At 39.8% G+C, this 22,706-nt stretch overlaps 2 protein-coding genes across 3 annotated transcripts; one reads left to right on the top strand and one right to left on the bottom strand.

Moving 5' to 3' along the window:
• The first annotated feature begins 1,036 nt into the window (after positions 1-1,036).
• On the top strand, positions 1,037-18,790 carry LOC145447801 (putative E3 ubiquitin-protein ligase RNF144A). 2 transcript variants are annotated; one of them, XM_080326075.1, is made up of 12 exons: positions 1,043-2,137; positions 3,998-4,092; positions 9,233-9,337; positions 9,404-9,464; positions 10,654-10,808; positions 12,144-12,179; positions 12,532-12,608; positions 14,417-14,558; positions 15,188-15,277; positions 15,580-15,690; positions 15,749-15,849; positions 16,415-18,790. In XM_080326075.1, exons 1-12 carry the CDS (start codon positions 2,068-2,070, stop codon positions 16,527-16,529), a joined length of 1,158 nt encoding a protein of 385 aa, XP_080182201.1. In that variant the 5' UTR covers positions 1,043-2,067; the 3' UTR covers positions 16,530-18,790. The 2 variants fall into 2 exon arrangements, with proteins under 2 accessions (XP_080182202.1, XP_080182201.1); XM_080326076.1 differs by lacking the exon at positions 15,188-15,277 and having other exon boundaries at positions 1,037-2,137; positions 14,417-14,567.
• A 421-nt stretch (positions 18,791-19,211) lies between these two features.
• LOC145447800 (uncharacterized) lies at positions 19,212-21,779 on the bottom strand. Its single transcript, XM_080326074.1, has one exon. The coding sequence runs from the start codon at positions 21,030-21,032 to the stop codon at positions 19,578-19,580; it is 1,455 nt and encodes a 484-aa protein (XP_080182200.1). The 5' UTR covers positions 21,033-21,779; the 3' UTR covers positions 19,212-19,577.
• Between the last annotated feature and the right edge of the window lie 927 nt (positions 21,780-22,706).

Genomic DNA, 22,706 nt, shown 5'->3' with positions numbered 1-22,706 from the left:
TTTTCTAACAAATGCAGTGATTTGATGATGATTGACACATCTGTACGGAATCATATTCTTGCTTGGTGCACGGATTTCCATGTTTATTCGTCATTCTCCGTGAAAAAAGCGCAAAATCCAAATAAGGGGGGTGCCTTCGACCAGGGGGGGCCCCGGGCGACCGCCCACCTCGCCCACCCCAAAAGCCACCACTGCGTGAAGGTCAACTAGTCTGATCACACCAGCATCAAACAGGTACACTTGACTCTATACGGTCTGCCAATAAAAATGTATTATTCTCAATCGGGTGATGTCATGAGACCTCGAACGTAATATCTTCGGGGGAGCCTAGTTCAACGCATGTAAATGAGTCGACAATAACGCGACTCCGCTGAAAGTTTGGCACCGGGCTGTGATACTCTGAAAAGATAGGAAGGAAGGTGTCGAAACGTCTTGGAGTAGTCTTTGAAATCAGAAGAGAGACAAGCACACTGGGTGAAAAGAAATAAAACAACTAGTGATGATAGTGAATGACGCATGTGTCGATAGGCTAAGGTTGATACCTAGATAGGTCTGATCGAGGTCCGACAATCTTGAGAGCTGACTAGTATTCATTCAGTAGAAATTGCTTGTAGGTGGGTGTCTGATCTGGCTACTCCAAGTTGTTTCGACACCTTCCTATCTTTTCACTGTATCGCAGTCTTGTGATGTTTTGAAACGATGAAAATATTAATAAACCTGATTGATTGTATTTTGACTTGAATGTGTAATGCCGGCGAGATGCATTCAATAAAATCATTTGTTCGTTGGCGCCTGGCTGAATAAACGGAAACCATTATTCTCTGTGTCGTTTTGTTATTCAAAATCCTACCTTTCCGATTATTTCCGACCAAAACCTGTCGGGATCTGCTTTTCCGGTACAGCGTCAACAGGCCGCCGGAAATACCATAATACAGAATATGACGTAATTCGTTTCTGCCAGAATCATGGTACTCATCAATCTAAATAGCACTTGGCTCCTGAAATTTTCTGACTTCCGATGAGAGAGGGAGTTTATTCGGTTGAATTTTCTGCATAACGTTCAGAAACATAAAGTACATCTTACGACATCAGAGTCATCAGCTAACAGCCATAGCGGCTTCGGGTTTGATGTCGGAAGTTACATGTTACAATTGGTTTTAAATGCTGACAGCGAGGCAGACAGTAATTTATTGTTTCGTCAAAAATAAACATAAATTTGACTGAGGATGCCGATACGACTTGTTGAAGGTCTTATTACTCGTTGTAGCAGTGAAGTAACACAGTTTACATAGCCTACATTGTAATTTTGTAACAGTCTACAATCTGAAAAACTGCTTCGACTTCGTGGTACAGAGTGACAGACCTTCAGCATACTGTTAATTAATATATTCATATTGAAATAAACCGTAATATTTTCGGCTGACATGGGGTAGGCTAATTGTCAGCAACTAGTAGTGAATTGAAAGGAACATTGTATATCTGCAGACATGCAATAACTGAAACTCCAGTCCTAATTAATAATTCATAACAAACTCCAACAATGATCTCAAACGTCTTGTCATGCTTTATGGGAAATGAAAACCTATCCATAGCTGTTGAGGGCAATGAATGCAATGCGATAAACTTATTGAAGGCTAAGGGTTAGAATTCACACCTTTAGAAGTAAACACTTCCGAAACTGCTTAAGCAGTACAAATTTGGAAATAAACTGTGTCATATGCCATATTATATTATATTGAATAAAATAATATATTTGTATTGCTGACGATTGCCCCTGATGAGTGTCAGCTGAAAATCTTCGGGTTTATTTCAATATGAATATAATATTTGATTGAATATTGAAGTTCTGTACCTCCAGTAAGCTCTTCATATATTATATTATGCATCATCGATGCGCTGTATATTTGCTGCTGCTGTTAGCCTGTTTTTGTGAACTTTTGAAATACTGCTCATTGACGCTAATGAATCGTATCAAATTTTTATAGGATAAGATGTAACTGCCTTTGCTAGTATGTCTCGCTTATGCCATGACAACGGGGAGCGTCGCGTGTAAAGTAGAACGCTACGATGTCTACCAGTCATGCTGTGATCGATATGGACGTTGCGGAAGAATCAGCCAGGTTTTCGCTGCATGAAGGTGAGGTCATTTTTTCTTTAATCACTTTAGGACTGTTCAAAATTTTTTTTTTCAATTTTTCTGGCTATTTGGAAAAATTGTTAGTTTGGCAAAAAATGCGCTGCACACCAAATTCGGCTCCATTCTGACCTGTAGAAGTTTATTGTCAAGTTGCCTGAAACAAAACGGTGTATTGTAGCAAATTCGACAGATGTGTTTAAAGTTGTCATCGTCGGTACTCAAGTAGCTAAATCTGAGTAACGTAAATTTCTTCTCAAGTAGAAGTAAAAACAGCGATTCCCAAGTCTGTAATAATGCAAATGTTCTTCTGGGCAGCTAGTTTTGCCTAGAAAGCTGAAAACTGTTAAATAGAAATGTTCCGGGTTGTAACCAAGTCACAAGGTTCTGCGTCACAAGTCAATCTCACTTTTATAGTTTTGACTCAAGTTGAGTCATTTTCAATTCACCACCGAGTCAAAGTTGTTGTATTCACAATTTTGAGTTCAATCCATTTCAACCCACTTTTTTCAACTCTGTTCCAGTGATATAGAATGGCTCGTATCGATAATATCGTAGATTTCCTCAGTCCTGACAGTTTCTGACCCGATTTTCCAAGTATCAGGACTGATAGACGAAATACCAATAATCTGGTGACTTTACTAAATACCGTAATTTTCCGAATATAGTGCGCCCCCATGTATAATACGCACCCTTGAAATTACGTGTATATTCTGGGAAAAAGCCTGTACCTATGTATAGTGCGCACCCTGCATTCGCAGTAGATGAGTACATGAATAGTTGCGGTTTAGTATTCGATGTTGTTCTGTTTTGCGATGTCACTGTCGAACAATTGTGACATAATAATCGTTAATCATAATACAATTCACGGCATTGTCTCTAAACAAGAGTAGATAGTAGCCAAAGCCTGCGAGGTCGGCGACGCGATAGCTCAGACTAGCGACACACGACATCTTGCGTACGTGGCCTATTACAATTACAGATGCGATTGCTTAGGCCAACGGTTATGTCGAGCACACCAGTCCTGTTGGAGATGCGACTGATTGCGCAAGCGATTATATCTTGCGCACATGGCCTCTTGTGTAATGTGTATGCGATTGTTAAGGCCAGTCGTTGACGCGATGAATCAACAAGGTTTGCCTCGCACGCTTGTAGCAATCAACGACCTAATTTCGCTCGCGTACAAACTGCAAACCAATTCAGCAAGAGATCGCGTGCTTTGCAGACGACTCTCGTTAATTAGAAACACGCTTTTCGTTAATTGGCAACACACTTCTCTATTTGGCAGCGCGTTACAACTTTTTAACACGAATTACGGGGCCCAATGGCTAATGGTGATGCGCGATTTAAACAAACATGAAGAAAGGTGTGATTTCAAGTTTTTGATCGATCGATTTTTTTTCAAGGCTTACTGTACCCATGTATAATACGCACACCCTATTTTAGGGCAAAAAAACGGTAAAATTTTGCGCATTATACATGGAAAATCACGGTACTTCGAAGTTACAATGAAATGTCTGTCATGTCCGTCCTAGTCTCGAGTCATGCACAAATTGACTCAAGTCGAGTCATTTTACGCATTTTAAAAAATGACACGAGTCCATAAAAAATCATGACTCGAGTCGAGGATGTAGTGCAAGCAGACAAAACGTAGAGTAGCCTACTTGAGTACTCCAAAAAGTAAAAGTAGCCTACTTCGTTACTGACCTGCCTGCAATGAAGATAATGCCAGCACACACACATCTGCAATAAGCAACTGATCGAATATTATAGGCCCATATAACCCATTGTGTTTCAATGAGGCCTACATTTATGAACTTAGGCCTATATCTCGTTGACTCCCTAATGAATTTCCTTTTCCAGATAGCGCAAGCAATCCCTGCAAGCTTTGCCTTGACGAAATCCAACCCGGCAAGAAATTTCATCTGCAGTCATGCGGATGCTTCTTCTGTGTGGATGTAAGTTTCAATTTAATTGTTTTGTATTGTTCACAGTCAAACTTGATGCCATAGTAAATAGCATTCAAATAGGTTTCTGAAGGTACAGAACTTCAATACCGGTATCGCAGTAAACATGATATTGATATTGACAAATGTAGTCGAATCTGCTTAACACTAGAACGATCAAGTGGCTTTTTTGACGCATTTTCATTTTTGAAGAGCTGGCATTCAGTCAAATCTTACGCTGTTCGGCTGAAACTTCTTGACTTTTATTTATTTTATGTAAGCCACCTTACCCATGATTTTCATCACTCATCTAGTACAAATAAAAAAGTTATACACAGAACTACCTAGAACTACCGAATGGCTTTTTTGACGCATTACACTTTTTCTACCTTCAGGCATCGCAGTTTCATATTCTTGAAAGTGGTTATGTATCTGATAAACGCAGAAAACCCGTTTGTAACAACAGAACTTTGTTAATATCGACTTGGTCTAACTGTTAGCAACAACATCCCTTGTAATAGAAGGCCCTGGATCTTCCTCGTTCCAAGTCACCAAAGCTCTGTAATATTATATTTCTGAAGCTCAGCGTGTTACAGGACATGAAATTTGAAATGTACCATTAGACCAAGCCGACATCTGTATTGTCCATACTAATATACTAGGGTTGTACAAGGGCAAAGGGCCTTTGCTCCGGTCTACGAGATGGATCTTCGGGGGGAGAGTGAGCTGAATCTAGTGAATTGAATGCATATGAGGACTGAGGGCATGGGTGCATTATGTTTAGTCAGGCCCTCTCGAAGAACAGATTTATGGAAGTCATGAGCTTTCCATTGACATAAGGAGTAAAAAAAGGTGTGGATTCGATAAAGATAATATGGTTTTCGTTCATTAGATGGTCGAAATGCCAGCAAATAATTGGGGTAAAATGTCAGATGGTGGACGCTGCTGCTACCAAGTATCTGTACAAGGGCGTCTCATATTTAGGCAAGGATAGGACAGGACAGCTCTTCCATAATCTATACCAGTGGTTCTCAACCGGGGGTCCGCGGACCCCTGGGGGTCCGCGAAGCATTTTCAGGGGGTCCGCGAAGCCTCAAAATATTTAATAACCTAATTTGTATTTTTTTAATCGGGAAATCACGTGGCACAGTTTCGCTTCATTACTAGTAAAACTCCAGAGCTCACATCAACAGTATGGCCGTCTGAGATGCAATATCGTACTGTGCGGGCTCATTTTAATTCCAAAATTGCCAATAGCCTACTGATACAAACATTTTGCTGTTTGAAGATGTTTTGTGGAGTTTTAGTCACTCGCGGATCGGACCAGTCAAATAATTTCAATATGCTATGTCGACATCCATATCTTTGCTTTTCACTGGAATGCTTTATTGATATCACGGAATATGTGGGCCCACTTTATTCCAGCAACAACGTTATTCGCAAACAATGGAATTATCAAAATTACGATAATTGGCCGATTGAATACATTTATTACCTACTATAAGAGTGGCTGTAACGAGGATATCGTTGAAATATTTCTGTGCCCGTTTTAGTGGACAATGTCACTGGACAACGGATATGCGTCGTTGGTCCGACCTATTCGTGGTGAAAAATATGCTGAATTATTTGCGTCGAATTATTTAGTAGTAAAATATCAACTTCTGTTAAAAATCTGTCGGATAATGAGATTAATTTTTTTTCAATCTACTCAGAATGGCCTCGCGGGCCGGATGAAGTGGTCTGACGAGCCGGATGCAGCCCGCAGGCCGTATGTTTGACACCCCTGTGCTAGATAGAAATGACCAGGCTTGACGTTGTATGTACATTGAAAAAATCGCTTTTCAATTTTGGTGCCATATTTGTTGCGATCATACCCAAATGTGTCGTCGGAAGCGTTACGCGTTATTATTACTTTCGCCATAACCTAAAATTGTGGGAATGAATTTTCGGCACTCGTACATATCAAACCGAAGGCGCGTATTTTCAAGACACCACCCCGTATTTAAGGATATGCAGTTGCAGAATTTACTTTGAAATATTAAAAGTCATCCCAATTTCAACACGAAGAGTATGATCTTATTTTCAAGAAAAGTCATTTCGTTGCTCTTTATAACTAAGCCTACAGCTATCACTTGCACAAGTCAAATGGCGATAGCATGATAATTGAGCTAAATTTGATCTAAAGCATGGTGGGGGTCCGCGGGGTCCGTGACGGTCCGGAAGGGGTCCGCGAAGACAAAAAGGTTGAGAACCACTGATCTATACATTTGCCAAGCATAGTAATGTGAAGAGTCTGATGTAATCCATCTCGAAACAATGTTACGTGAATGTGGCTGTATACGCTTGGAGACGCAAACGAAGTCCCAGTTGACACTATTGTCTAAAGTTGCTTGAAGCTACCATGGACCAGAAGGTACACAGGCAGCTTCATGTAGCCACACTTTTCAAAGCTATCATCTTGTTGATATGCGTAACGGCGAGATGCCAGTGTAGAGAACGAAGTTGTACACATATATATTGACTTCACTGCAACCTGAGGTAACTGTTTCCTTCAGAAACAACACAAACAAGAAACCACTGACGGTTAAATGTTATAACGAAACAAAACCAGGGGGATATTATTGGTCAGGTTGCAAGGCAGTATTCTATGAGGGTACCAACAAGTCGACGATGGTCCGTGCATGTTTTCTTAGAATGTGATTGATCGTCTACTTGCCAAAATGCCGATACTCTAAAAATATGCAAATCGAGGATTAGTTGCAAAATTGAATTATGCAAATCTTATCTGATAAGCTTTATGATATGTCAGCAATAACTAACAATGATGATGTGGCTAAAGCGGATCTGGAACCTACTCTAAATTTTAAAAGAACGTGCTCAAATACCAAATGCGCACCAGAGCAACACTTATATGTTACACCAAAAAACGGCAATTTGTTTTATAAGTGTTGACCTAAGGTGTATGTAAAATATTGCAAGTAGCTATGAGCGCAATAAACAATGGTTTCTGATGCCGTTTGTTGAGATTTGTGCAGATTTTTAGCTCCGGTAAATGCATTTGATCGAAGAAAATTCAACATGCGTCAAAAAAGCCACATGGTAGTTCTAGGTAGTTCGAAGTTCCGGTAGTTCTAGTGTTAATTAGGACACCGGGTAACCCGGAGCAGCCTAATTACACCAAAATGCCATTGATTTGTGAAATACTTGTATCTTGCAATTCTAATCTAATTTTTCGTTTCTTAAAATTGCAACAGGAGAACGATATAGTGCGAAATGGGCCAAGCTAGCTGCATAGACCTGTCACATTTTCTTGCGGTATGGGAATGAGCTTTGATTTGACACTAACTGAACTTCATGCAATTTCCAAGTTCCTGCGAATTCAGTAGTTATAATTATAATCCAATTTGGAAGAGCTGAAAGTTTTCTTAGTTGTCCATGGCCCGGGCAACGACTATAGACGTCCAAAATACGTGTAAAAATTGCATGTAAAAACCGCCGGTTTCATTTATTTATATAATTCTCCACTTAGGTAATTCAGACACAGAATCGCAAATCCTATCATTCTGTTATGACACAATAAACAGTACTTTGTTCCGCTTGACTCAGGATGATTGATTATGGTGGAACAATGACATTACATGCAGTTACAATCGGCAATGAACTCATGTAACGCCTGTCCAGCCTTCTAGTCACTTTTATTTCTGTACAATTACATCCTTCTTGTAGAACAGAATGGTACAGCCCTCGTTGAATGGCCTAGTCCTGTATTTAAGGAATTACTGTACTATTTTACTACACATGTGTCATGTGTGTGTTGCACAGTAACACAGTGTAGCTGTAGGGCAGGGGTATCAAACTCAACTTGCGTCGCGGGCCGGATTCAAACCTTCAGATCGCTCGCGGGCCAGACTAGTCAAATGATTCTAAAATGTTACCTCAAAATCCATGCCCTTATTTTGCATGAATACCATGTTATCAAGCCTGTACACATAATATTATATTATTAAATTACACTTTATATTGCTATGAAGGGGCTCCATTACAGCAACAACTTTGTTCGCAAACAATGGAATAGACAAAAGTAAGATGATTGGCCGGTCGAATAGAGTTAAAAAAAACCTAAAACAGTGGCTCTAGCGATTATATAAGTTGACGTTTTCTCTTTAGTCTTTACCCTTTGGTCCATTTTTTCCAAAACCTTTGACCTCAGTGTGTACATTTTGCCTTTCTGGAATTAAGTTTCAATGCCAGCGACTTGGTTCCTAATGGTGACTAGAGTAACACCATAACACCGCTGTCGTGTGGTTATAATGTGGCCAATGAACATACTCGGCATTTGCTGTGTTGAGGGATTACTTGATGGAAGTAAAATCTAAGTATTTGTTAGACATGTGTTGGATAAATACAAATATTTTTTCGTTTTCTCGAAATTGCTTTGCGGGCCGAATGAAATCGTCGGGGGCCGTATGTTTGGCACCCCTGCTGTAGAGTATTTGTTGAATCATTTGGTATCGAAATACTGTACAACACAACTAACCTGTTGGTATAACTCTTGTGCGTTTTTAGCGATCAGTGTCAATTACTGCAGTATAGCGCAGCTCCAATTTATTTATAACTTTACAGTACCACATTTAAATGCATTGATGGCCTTTACGCATGACCTTGAAGCGAACAATTGATTTTCCATTTAAGCCGCTTTTCTGCTTAATTTGGCCAGAAGTGAGCATAACCTAAGTGTATGAATTAACAGGAGTCACAAAATTTGAGATTTCGGAAGGAGTTCCTAGTGGTGTAAAAATAACAAATACTCGGGGCCAATATTTTCGGCTGACACTTGCCTGGGGTAATCGTCAGCAGCTAGTTGAGACTGGGCAAGAACATTGTATATCAACTATTTTATCACCAAATATGACGATAAAATGAGGCAATTGTTGATATACAATGTTCTTTCCAATTCTCTACTAGTTGCTGACGTTTACCCCTGACGAGTGTCAGCCGAAAATGATCAGTATTATTTTGATATGAATGTATTATTCAATTGTATATTGAAGTTCTGTACCTCCAAGAGACTCTTCAAATATTAAATACCATTCTTGCAGGTTCAGTCGCCATTTTCGTATGATTTTGTGATAAGTTTGTCTTTTTGAACTAGTGCATGAAATCCTATGTGGAAGTGTTGGTGACAGACGGGGTCGCGCTTACGATTTCCTGTCCAGACGCGGAATGCGTGGTGCAAGGTCGACTTCAACTCAGCGAGGTAAGAATATTGTGGGCAGATTTTGCCATGATGTGCCTTATAAGTTTAAAATAAATATCTTTGCAGGTCAGCAGTCTGATTAACGGGGACCTGCTGGAAACTTATTACAAACTACGCGAAGAACAGGGTAAGCTGTGTGCTGTGAATTATTTCAGTGTAGTGGTTGTCGTAGAGAGAGAGAGAACGATCAGATTTATTCTCATCAAGATGCTTTGACGATAGAGATGCGATACTACCTTTAGGCAAGGTTACTTAATCTGCGCGACCATGATTAACCTGCATAGGCCGATATATCAAAGATAAGGACATATCTGAATGTACTTTTTTAGATGTAGTTTTCTTAATTGAATGTTCATGGTTCACCTTACAGTAGGGGTGTCAAATAGATGTAAGGCCTGCGAAGCAATTCTGAGTAAACAGGACAATTATTTCATGTAAATAATCCATAAGACAGCAAACATGGAACATAGAACCAAGGTTGTAACCAAGTCGCAAGATTCCGAGTCACAAGTCAATCTCACGTATATAGATTAGTCGAGTCATTTTCAATTCACCACCGAGTCAAGTTCAAGTCACTGTGTAGAAGAGGGTCGAGTCCAAGTCATTGCGTTCACTGTTCGGTTATGTATTCGATACAGTTCAATCAACTTATTCAGCTCTGCTCAGTGATATAGAATGGCTCGCATTCATAATATCATAATTTTTCTCAGTCCTAACAGTTTCTGGCCCAATTTTCCAAGTATCAGTCAGATATGATAGACGAAATACCAATAATGTGGTGACTTTACTTTTCTTCGAAGCTACAATGAAATGTCTGTCTTGGCCGTCCTAGTCTCCAGTCGTACGACTTGTTCGAGTCATGCACAATGACTCGACTACAGGTGTTGAGTCATGTCACACATTTGAAAAAATGACTCAAGTCGAGTCACCAAAAGATCATGACTCGAGTCGAGTCATTACAACCGTGCATAGAACATGTGTTCGCACTCTCGTCACCATCAGGAACTGCCTTATAGCTGGTCCGTGGACTTGAGGTTAAGAACCTGTGTACTTGCAGTTTTCTGATGTAAAATCAAAATCGTATCATTTTATTTCCAACTACAGTAGTGCTCATCCTTTCATTACTATTGTGAACTCAATTCAATTCTATATTGAAGTTCTGTACCTCGAAGAAGCTCTTTAAATACTATGTACTCTTTCATAGCCTAGATATCTGTGTGCTTTTGTATTTTTACGAATCATCGAATACAGCGTCGCAGTGTAGGGATGATATATTACTGTACATTTTCGCGATCAACTCATTTTTTGGTTTTCAGAAGTGGCAGTCAACCCTTACCAGACGTTTTGTCCGACACCGGACTGCTCAACGATCTGCTCCATTCCTGTGACGCGATCTCACTCCACGTTGAAGAAAGTACGAAATCTGGGCAAGAAACTGCCGCCCGTGCCGTCGCAAGTGTTTTGCCCGAAAGTGAGTTTTCATGCATTTTTTGCAATGGTTCATAGCCATTTATTTACAAGTGCTAGTAATTGACTGATACAGCGGGGCCTATCCTGAGGATTCATGGAATGTCGTTATTGTTCTACATCCTAACATTTTAATAGTTATTCATCATTATAAGTAACGTTCCCCACTCTTTCTCGTTATAATAGGTTTTATAATGTATACATTAGGGCTGCTCAAAAAGAAACCTTTACTTCAGATTTCACTGGCTACTTGATAAAATTGTTAGGTTCGTGAAAACAACGCCGCTCACCAACTTCGACTCAATTCCAAGCAGTAGAAGCGATTTTCTTGCAGTAGAAAGTTTTGAATTTATCATTAGAAACAAAGAACAAAATTTTTCTGTCAACCCCATAAAATTGTTCGACTGCCAGTAGAGATGATGCACACCAAATTTGGCTCAATTCCGACCACTAGAAGCGAAGTTATTGCAGTAGAAAAATTTCCAATTCCATGATTTTATGATAAATAATTAAAGAGTTAGTCACCGTAAATACTATTTTATTAAAATCCAAATTTTTCTAGAAGATCCAGATTTTTCTGCAAGAAAATCGCTTCTCTTTTATAGTGTCCACAACGTAAACCTAATGCGAATAAGTACGCGCTATTCACTGCGACGAAGACATCTTCTGTCAAACAAGCCATGAGTGACCGTTTTTGCTCAACTAATTCGATCGATGCTATCAAAACATGGTAGAGCATTTCACCATAAACATGCAGTCTGGCAGCTCATGGCGGTCACTCATGGCGTGTTTGACAGAAGATATCCCTGCCGCACTGTGTATAAGTTGTGGACTCTATAAGGAACTGACCAAAAGTTGTCTATTTTTACCACAAGGTTATCTCTTCTTCTTGATTACATACTAACTCGGTTGCGCTTCTCTCGTCTGGCTTCGTGGCGCAGTTGGTTAGGCGTTGAAATTCTGAATCCAATGATATATTACTTGTTGGTTTCACATCCCATTGAGGTCGTGTTTTACAGTTTTGAAAAGTGAGGCGACATTTTTCGGAAAAACCAACCAGTGCCACCCGGTTAATATGATATATAACTGGCATTATATTCTGTGTGGTCACATGAAAGGTTCGAAATTCAAACTTTCGACATTATCCATTCGGTTAATACGTCGTAATGAGTGATACTAGAATGCTAAGCTCCTAATACTCGATTCAGAATCGAATCACTCAGGTACTCGATTTTGCACAGCCATATTCACGAGTGCTATACGAAAATCAGTGATGTGAATCTGTGGTATTTGATCGGCTATTTTGGTGCAGTTTGACTGTTTCATACTTTTCTTTCAGTGTGTTCAATCATTCTGCCATATCTGCAAAGCAAAGGTGAGTCGTCCCATCTTCATATAGCCTACCTAACTTCCTGTTTATTATCCTCATCTGTATCCTAATATAATGCGTTCAGCTTAAGCCATCTCTTTGCCTCAATTATTTGAAATTACATGCCGGTGACATCATATTTGGTGATACGATTCTTCTCGATATAGAAGATTTATTCAAATTCTCTACTAGTTGCTGACGATTGCCCCTGACGAGTGTCAGCCTAAAATATTCGGGTTCATTTCAATATGAATATACTATTCAATTGTGTATTGAAGTTCTGTACCTCTATTAGGTTGTTCTAATTTCTACAACTGGAAACGTTGTCAGTAATTGAGAATGATCGTAATCTTTTTAGTGGACGGATAAGCACAAGTGTAAGGAACAGGAATTCAACGCAGGCAACGTGGAGCTTGGGATCAAAACCAACGCAAAGTATGTGTTTTCTGTAAGAATGCAGTCTGAGTCAATTTTTTTCCGAGTAGGCCACTGTATTTTTTCAAAATCGTTTCTATGTGGCAAAGGACTCTGTGTGTTGATAAAATGTCAACAATATAATTCTAATCTAACTTGTGAGATGTTTCTGCGTTCTCATTTTCATGCTAATCTAATTTCTGGTTTAACTGAAAATGCTGCAGGAGAACTCTATCGTGCGAAACGAGCCGAGCTCGCTGTACAGACATTTGCCGTTGTCGTGATTGTGGGAATGAAGTTAAATTTGATATGATGTAAACTTGATTTTTGTCAGATTGTCAAAATCAAATTTTAAAGTTTTTGCAAATTCAGTAATTCCAATTCTGATATTAGCCTATTCTGACAAAATTGTGCAGCTATACTTGTAATTCTAATCTAGTTTGGAAAAAGCTGCGCAGCTATAATTGTAATTCTAATCTAATTTGACAAAAAAATTGTACCGTAGCTAAAATTCTACTTCTGATCTAATTTGGAAAATGCTGTGCAGCTAAAATTTTGATTCTAATCTAATGTAGAAAAAAGTGTACATCTATAATGATAATTGTAATCTAATATGGAAAAAAACTGTGCAGCCATAATTCTACTTCTAATTTAATTTGGAAATAGGGCCTACCGTAATTTTCCATGTATAATCCGCAAAATTTACACGATTTTTTGCCCTAAAATCGGGGGGTGCGTATCATACATGGGAACAACACGCTTGAAAAAAATGTCCCTCGATAAAAAACTTGAAATCACACCTTTCTTCGTGTTTGTTTCCAATCACGCATCACTTTCAGCCATCGCGGGTAGTAATTCGTATTAAAGAGTGTGACGCGCTGCCAATTAAGGGAAGCGCGTTTCTAATTAACGAGAGCCGTGCGCACAATCACGCGATCTCCTGCTGAGTTGGTTTGCCGTTTGTACGCGAGCGAAATTAGGTCAGTAATAGACACTCGCACGCGGCAATTCTCGCCAATTCATCGCGTCAACGGCAGGCCCGAACAATCGCATATACAAGAGGCCATGTGCGCAAGATATAATCGCTTGCGCAATCAGTCGCATCTCCAACAGAACTGTTGCGCATGACATAACCGTTAGCCTAGGCGCAATCGCATCTGTAATAGGCATCATGCTCAAGATGTCGGTTCGTTGGCCTAAACCAACTCGCCGTCGGCCTCGCAGGCTTTGGCTGCCATCTACTATCGTTGACAGACAATACCGTTAATTGTATAATGATTAGCAATCGCATATGTAAAAGGTCTCCTCGTGCTCAAGATGTCGTGTCGCTAGCCTGAACTATCGTGCCGCCCGCCTCGCAGGCTTTGGCTGCTATCTACTATCGTTTAAAGACAATCCCGCTAATTGTATAATGATTAGCGATCGTTGTGTAATGATTGTTCAACAGTGACATCGCAAAACAGAATGACATAGTATACGAAATCGGAACTATTCATGTACTGAAATGCAGGGTGCGTACTATACATGGGTACAGGCTTTTTCCCAGAATTTACATGCTATTTTAGGGGTGCGTATTATACATGGGGGCGTACTATACTTGGAAAATTACGGTAACTATTAAGCTATAATTAAATTTTAATGTAATTTAGAAAAAACTTTACAGTACAGGTTTACAGCTACAATCCTAATTATAATATAATTTAGAAAAAATAGTACACCTATCATTGTAATTCTAGTCTTCTTTTAAAAAAACTATAGGCTACAGCTAAAATTCTAATCTGCTTTGAAAAAGCCGATAATTTTCTAGCTGTCTTAACTTTGGTCCGCAGGTTGGCCAGCAGTCGGTCCGATGCGGTGATCAAGCGTTGCCCGGTATGCAGCATTCTCATCGAGAAGGACCGGGGCTGCGGGCAGATGATTTGCAAGAATTGTAGCCACGTATTCTGCTGGCATTGCCTGAAGCTGCTTGATGTGAGTTTTGTAGTACTATTCCCGTTTTTAGTAAATTTGACCTACTATACTTTATTATGTCGAGAAGTGCTCCCCAGTATCATTACCTGTCAGTGTTTCCCGTGACACTCAATCATCAACTTTATTCTCCATGATGTATGACTTATTTCATTTTACCTGAGGAAAGTGAGACTATTAGCATTAGAAAGTTTTGATCTGTGAAATAATTGATTTGTAATATAGTGGGTAGCTCTGTTATAAGAAATTAAACAAAAAATTGTGGGGTTGCCAATTCAGCATTTTCCAAACGGGCTGATTCGTGGGGCGTTGAAGTCCGATTTGAAAATCCAATTTTATATCGACCAATCACACACTTGGAAGTACATTTTGCAGTGATTTCTTTTTGGTGACGCAGAATGCAACCGGATTTTATTCATTTTCAAGTCCGTCCCTCCAAGTTCTTTTTTCATCCATACCTTATTTAACATTTAGTTTAGAGCGAAACCGGTCATTTTTTTGGATTAACTGGCCCGGCATATCGTGTGATATGATTGTTGATATACGATGTTCATTTCAATATGAATATACTATTCAATTATATATATGCACCAGACTGATATATTGACTACTGTGCTGTTTGTGTGTCCTAGAACGATTTTATGCTGCGTCATTACGACAAGGGACCGTGCAGAAAGTATCTCGGACACACGCGTTCTCAAGTATTCCGGCACAGACTCGGGGTGAGTAAAAGGTTAGGTGTGGGGATGAGTGATTCGATCCTGAAATACCTATTAGGAGTCCCAGGATTGTAACCAAGTCACAAGTCATTCTCTCTTTAATGGTTTTCACTATAGTCTGAGTCCAAATAATTGTCACTGCTCGGGTCATGTACGATCTACCAGTACTCATAGACACACCGCCAATAGTGCGTTAACTTATCTATTCTTTGCAGTTACAGTACAATGAAATGCATATCTTGCTCGTACAACCGTGACAACTCTCCTCTACAGGAAATAATGAAATATTGTTCTTGCATTGTCAGGTCATAGGCCTGTTTGCGGCGTTCTGCATTCTTGTGCTGGCCGTCTCGCCGATACTGCTTCTGGCCGCGCCGATCTTCTTGTGCTGTAAATGGAAGGAGTGTTGCGAGCGGGTGAGTCAAACTCTTGACCCACAAGTGTTGCTGTTGCTTCATATTGTGTCAATTTCAGGCTTGGCACAGGGCTCAGATTGAAAACAGCAATGCCCTGTTTGCAGAACTACAAGCCACTCCGGATAAGGTTGCTGTTGATGCGAGAAATCGCAATGGAAGGTTACTTTTTTCTCGCATTTTGGTCCGTCGTTTATAGCTGCACAGTTTTTCCAAATTAGATTAGAATTAGAATAACCGAATTCGTGGTAACTTTGGAAACCGAACCAAGTTCAGTTCGTATCAAATAATAGCTCATTCTCATAAGCAAGAAAATGCCAAATATCTGTACAAGCTTGGCTCGTTTCGCTTTATATAGTTCTGCTGTAGCATTTTCGGGAAATCATAAATAATAATAGACGATAGCTGTTGTTTGTTTCTATGAATAGTTACAGTCAATTTCTGTATATGAATGCTAAAATGAGGGATATTAGAGATCTAAAGTTGTCCAAGGCCGCTGGATTGTGAGAGCTACAGGTAGGCTTGCTTCATTTTCCTTAAACGTAACCTATACTCGAGTGTTGTCATGCAGCTCCATACGTACAGTTTGAAATGCGGCTCCAACATCCAAAAAGGTTGGGAACCACTAGTCTGAATAGTCTTATTATCGAGTCAAGCCTGCTGTAATGAATCCGATCGCCTGGTTTAGTCAGATAAAAATCAACTTATAAATGTACTCGTTTTTCAGCCAATCATCTGCCACGGTCATACTACCTAATCAAGTGGTCGACTCAATCGGCGACGGCCTCACATCTGTAGTCATCGAGCATCCTCCGCCATCAACGGGGAACGAAACTGCCTGATCACTGCCAACTATTTTAAAAGCAGAACTGGTTTCAATCATACCACGACTAGGTCTGGGCGATATTGAATACTCTGAATCGTATTCCGCCCAGCCTTACCTACGACAAGACGTTTTGTAATATCTTCTCCATTCCACAGCAAAAGTGTAAACAGGGTTACTACCATCTCTGAATTTCACGGTGGTGACACACAGCTCAATGCACTGCCATCTTTTGCGATGTATCTTATGAATATCATCTTCCGTGATATTTCCCTCGTTTTGTTATTGTACAAATATTGCACAACTCCGTTTACGTTGATATCCATATTTCAAGAGACTATTGTATAGTAAATTCATATTGAACAAACTCGGAGGTAATCGCCGGACTCTAGCAGAGAATCGGGAAGAACACTGTAGACTGTAGAGTGTAGAGTGTAGATCAACTACCGTATCACCAAATATTTCATGCCGGTGACATCATATTTGATGGTAAGATTGTTATCAGGCAATTTTCTTCTCAATTCTCTGCTAATTACAGACAGTTACCCCTGACGAGTGTCAATATCAATGTATTAATCAATATTTAGACCAGAACATCATTTTATTTTTCTACATATGTCCTGACTTTGCGTGACTGCCATTTAGTCTATTGAGGTCGTCATTGATCATAATGGAGTGAGGAGTTAACAATCTCATTCGAGTTAAGGACTGTGGAGACCTCCATAATAATAATTCCAGTGGAATGAAATGACTTGCTAGCATGAATTCCAGCAGAAACCCTTTTAATTAGAGCTCGACCAATATCTGATTGATATATTCATCTTACATGCGGAAGTTAGGGCATGTAGGTTAGGGCGCATTTCCAAATCTTCTGCACGCCTGTAAGCTGATCAATATTTCCAGTCTGAGTCACAGATTATAGTTCTCTGATGACTTCCTACTACCATTCTGTGACGTCATAAAAATTGATGATATACCTTTTACTCAAATGGCCGATACCGATCTTTCTTTCAAAGTTCGATATTATTGGTCGGGCCTGAATTTTAGAACCGAAACTAACCAACTTTGATCGCATTGCTATTGGTACAGAAAATTCCTTGAATATGTCAACCTTCCGATTTTGTAACCTTCAATTCTGTGTGTTCAATCTGTACATGGTACGTGTTTTTTTTGTGATAATTTATTGTATGTTTCTGTATATTCCAGCTAACATTTATTTACCATATACCTATTTACTTACGTTTACTTGTACCAGTGGAGGTTCAAGACTGCTATCTATTTTGTTGACGTTGGTTTGTTCTCAATGTAATTTTGCTGACACTTACAACCCTTCGTTAGAGTTGTTTAAAAGTGACTTTTTTTCTTCGAAATTTAATGGTTATTGGGCGAAATTGTTATGTTGGCAAAATTTTTTGATTTGAATTAATACTATTTATGGTCGGTAGTTATGTAATTAATATTCAAATCTCCCACCGTAAATCCTATTTTTGAAGAGACAACTTAGCATTTTAAAGGCTTTGACCGTAGAATTGGAAAAATAATATGTTTTCTCAAAGAATTAAAAATTTTCTATCTGTATTAGCTTCGCAGCGGCACATGGAATTGAGCCAAAATTTGCTGTGCATTGTTATTTTAGCCAACCTAACAATTTTATTGAATAGCCATTAAAATTTGAGGATAGGTATTTTGGAACATAGCCACAACAGTGTTCGCCGGCCCAAATTTTTTCACTACACTTCACTTTTCACTACATCACAATGAAACAGTGACGTCACCGTTACAGAGCATCCGAAAATAAATAGATAAAAATAAAATGAATTTTTATTATCCCGGTCATGGCTATGTCTCTTCCTACTCTATGTAATAAATTCAGCAGCCTTGACACTACAATTATGGCAATGCAACGTCCACGGGAATTCGGCTTGCAAAAAAGCTTCGACAGTTTTGACATAACGTTGAAGTTTTTACAAGAAATGATCGCTCTATTCACGACCATGAGATGGAATATGTTTGCTGATGGTCATCTGGGGCAAATGGGCATGGTATTGTATTTGATGTGGTAGCAGTGTACTTGTTTCAACAAACTAAATAATTACCCCAACATTGCTAACTACTCGCATGATATACGCTTGTGTAACTATCTTGATGTGAATGGATTTCATTTCTGTAATGCACTTTTTTCGGTTTCATGTTCAATATTTCCATTGTAGATATTGATTCATTTTTGTTTCACCACTGTTACTTGTTGGAAATAAACAGCATAGATATCGGTTTACAATATTTCACCTGGATTAGAAATAACTTTGGTGTATTGTCAATCCTGCAGGCGGGAAGAAAACCCAGATAGAGCGGCCTATTGATACATACGCATTTCTGTCATGACTCGAGTTGTCCCAACACTGGTTGACACTAACCCACAGCTAATATTAGCACGAGAAAGAGGACGACTACCGCATATTTGAAATACCGGTAAAACTGCTGGGGTCCCTGCAGAAAAAATGTTGAAATTGCCCACATCGACCACATAACATCTACACAAGTTATATCGAACAAGATTTTCGTGGAAACTGATTGCCTTATATATTTCACAAGAAGCCACAACGAAAAGTAAATAGGTCACAAAGAAAATCAGAAGTAGAAGTACTGACTAGTGACCACCTCTGAGCTTTCGTTTCCACCGAATTCATACAACTAAACGAAATCACCTTTCACACTAAATTATTGAAACAATTAAACGTGCTTAATTTGGTACTTAAAATTCGTTGCTTTACATCGATGCAAAATTGATAAATTATTACTCATTTCGTCAATTTCGCATGCACCCGTGAATTCATTTGTGACTCTTCCCACTAACATGGATAGCCATGTGTCTCTTGAGGTTGATCTTTTGCACAAATGCCTTTGCACATACAGCACATTTATGACTCTTGACGCCAGCATGAATAGCAATGTGAGTCTTGAGGTCACCCTTTTGCACGAATTACTTGGCACAAACATCACATCTATGGCTTTTGACGCCAGCATGAATATCCATGTGTTGCTTGAGGCTGCCACTTTCCGTGAAGTCTTATCCGCATACATCACATGTATGCCTTTTGATGCCAGCATGAATAGCCAGGTGTCTATTGAGATTTCCACTTTTCCTGAAGTCATTCCCACATACATCACATTTATGGCTTTTGGCGCCAGCATGAATAGCCATGTGTTCCATTAAGTGACTACTTTTCACGAATTCCATCGCACAAATATCACATTTATGGCTTTCAACTCCAGCATGAATTGCCATGTGAGCCTTGAGACTACACTTTCGCACGAATTCCTTCCCACAAACATAACATTTATGGATTCTGACGCCAACATGAATAGACAGGTGTTCCTTGAGGCTGCCACTTTCCGTGAAGTCTTTCCCACAAGCATCACATTTATGGCTTTTGACGCCAGCATGAATAGCCATGTGCTCCATTAGATAACCCTTTTTCAGGAATTCCCTTCCACAAATAACACATTTATGGCTTTCAACTCTAGCATGAATTGCCATGTGAGCCCTGAGACTACACTTTCGCACGAATTCCTTCCCACAAACATAACATTTATGGCTTTTGACGCCAGCATGAATAGGCAGGTGATTCTTGAGACCGCCACTTTCCGTGAAGTATTTCCCACATACATCACATTTATGACTTTTGACACCACCATGAATAGTCATGTGTCTCTTGAGACCACTCTTCCGCACAAATTCCCTCCCACAAACATAACATTTATGGCTTTTGACGCCAGCATGAATAGCTAGGTGTTTCTTGAGGTTGCCACTTTCCGTGAAGTCTTTTCCACATACATCACATTTGTGGCTTTTGACGCCAGCATGAATAGCCAAGTGTCTCTTGAGGCTGCCTTTTTGCACGAATTCCATGGCACATACATCACATTTATGTCTTTTATCACCAGCATGGCTTTTGACGCCAGCATGAAAATCCATGTGTTGCTTGAGGCTGCCACTTTCCGTGAAGTCTTTTCCGCATACATAACATGTATGGCCTTTGATGTCAGCATGAATAGCCAGGTGTCTATTGAGATTTCCACTTTTCGTGAAATCTTTCCCACATACATCACATTTATGGCTTTTGGCGCCAGCATGAATAGCCATATGTTCCATTAAGTGACTCCTTTTCACGAATTCCATCGCACAAATATCACATTTATGGCTTTCAACTCCAGCATGAATTGCCATGTGAGCCTTGAGACTACACTTCCGCACGAATTCCTTCCCACAAACAACACATCCATAGCTTTTGACTCCAGCATGAATTGCCATGTGAGCCTTGAGAACATCCTTTCGCACGAATTCCATCCCACAAACATCACATTCATGGCTTTCAACTCTAACATGAATATCCATGTGTTTTTTGAGGTTGTTCTCAAGCACGAATTCCTTCCCACAAACATTGCATTTTTGACTCCAGCATGAATAGTGATGTGACTCTTTAGGCTGCTTTGTGCGAAGTCTTTCCCCCATATATAACATTTATGGCTTTTGACACCACCATGCATCTTGTGATTACTCTTCCGAGCAAATGCTCAACACAAAATTAGCACTAATGATCCTACGGGTGAAGATGAAGACTCAGAATATGTGAGCCAGTAACAATCCTGTGTGAAAACGATTCCTGAAGCTCACTGCAAAAACAAGCAAAAAAATATGCAAGTTTATTCGAAGCTCAAAGCGTCGAAAATGCACCGTTAATGCCCTCAAGGCAAGATAAACCAATTCCGGGTATGCAGATATCTGATCTGATTCTCAAGTCCTCATTTCTCAAACTATCATACTAATACAATAGTGTCATGTCACTATGATTCGAGTTATATATTACTATAATTAAGCGCGGCTGTTTCAAATATGTAGAGACTCATACCTCAGATTACATGACAAAGATATAGGAGGAAATGCTGAGTCTGAAGCATCACTAGGCTGGCAGATAAGGAGCTACCTCAGTACCGGTCGATCCAGCTACTGCAAATTAAGTACATTAGTTAGTCACTGTCAATCAGTATCATTCGGACTCAATGTATCTGTAATTGAAGATGTATGCATTGAAAGGAAGCAATAAATAAAGCCAAATTGAACAGCAACACCCTGACAACCCCGCTGCACTCTCGCTTCTTCCCGCCGCCCACACAAGGGCAACTCTAAACGGCGGAACGAGCGGACTGCGAAACTAGCGGAACTTGTGATACTAAACGGCGGAACTGCGGACCGAGTGGACCCTAACAAAATAGCTCAATACTAAACGGCGGACCGCGGAATAGCGGAACATGTAATACTAACAGCGGACCGGGCGGACCATAACAAAATAGCTCAATCATAGTGTCCTATATGGTGTCGACACAGGCAAATCTCATGCCTCAGTGAAATTGTATCACGTCACAATTTCCATTTGGCTACAGGCAATTTGACGGTGATTTTTGACCGGCTTGCCGAGCATTAAATTTGGTAAAACAGGTATCAATCGAAAGCTGACTCTGCAGTGATTACTAAAATATAAATTTCATTCCGCTCGTGGCCCTGGAGCTCCCACAATCAGCCTCAAATTTTTCATTGTTTTGGAGATTGGCATTGGGGCGCAACAATGCTGTCTGGCGAAACGAGAGAGCAGCTCAAGAGAAAAAGTGCCAGACAGCATTGTTCAGCATTGTTGCGTCCCAATGCCAATCTCTATAACAATGAAAAATTCGAGGCTGATTGTGGGGGTTCCAGGGCCGCGAGCGGAATAAAATTTATATTTTCGTGATCAGTACAGAGACAGCTTTCGATTAATACCCATTTCACCAAATTTAATGCTCGGCAAGTCGGTCAAAAATGACCGTCAAATTGGCTGTAGCCAAATGGATATTGTGACGTGATACAATTTCACTGAGCCGTGAGATTTGCTTGTGTCGACACCATATAGGACACTATGCCTCAATACTAAACGGCGGACCGCGGAACATGTAATACTAACGGCGGACGGAGCGGACCGGCGGACTATCACAAAATTTGCAATGTAAACGGTGGACCGCGGATCAGGCGCATCTCGTAATTTTCTCAAGGTTTCTTTTCCTGGACTTTGTCGAAGCTTATATTTTGCTGAAAATTTTGTCAAGTAATTTCATTTTGTCAAGTAATGTAATACTTCAACGTGAAGTTCTGAGTTACGACACA

The sequence above is a fragment of the Botryllus schlosseri genome, chromosome 10, assembly GCF_051294905.1.
Source record: "Botryllus schlosseri isolate E-star chromosome 10, Bs_hap1, whole genome shotgun sequence".
Taxonomy (NCBI): domain Eukaryota; kingdom Metazoa; phylum Chordata; class Ascidiacea; order Stolidobranchia; family Styelidae; genus Botryllus; species Botryllus schlosseri.
Note: the sequence above shows the minus strand (reverse complement) of the source record. Positions and strands in the feature narration are given on the sequence as shown.

Coding starts and splice junctions, on each gene's coding strand:
- LOC145447800 (XM_080326074.1), bottom strand. CDS start 21,032: ATGTTATATATGGGGGAAAGACTTCGCACAAAGCAGCCTAAAGAGTCA.
- LOC145447801 (XM_080326075.1), top strand. CDS start 2,068: ATGTCTACCAGTCATGCTGTGATCGATATGGACGTTGCGGAAGAATCA. Junction 9,338..9,403: donor GTCGACTTCAACTCAGCGAG/GTAAGAATATTG, acceptor ATATCTTTGCAG/GTCAGCAGTCTGATTAACGG. Junction 10,809..12,143: donor CGCAAGTGTTTTGCCCGAAA/GTGAGTTTTCAT, acceptor CTTTTCTTTCAG/TGTGTTCAATCATTCTGCCA.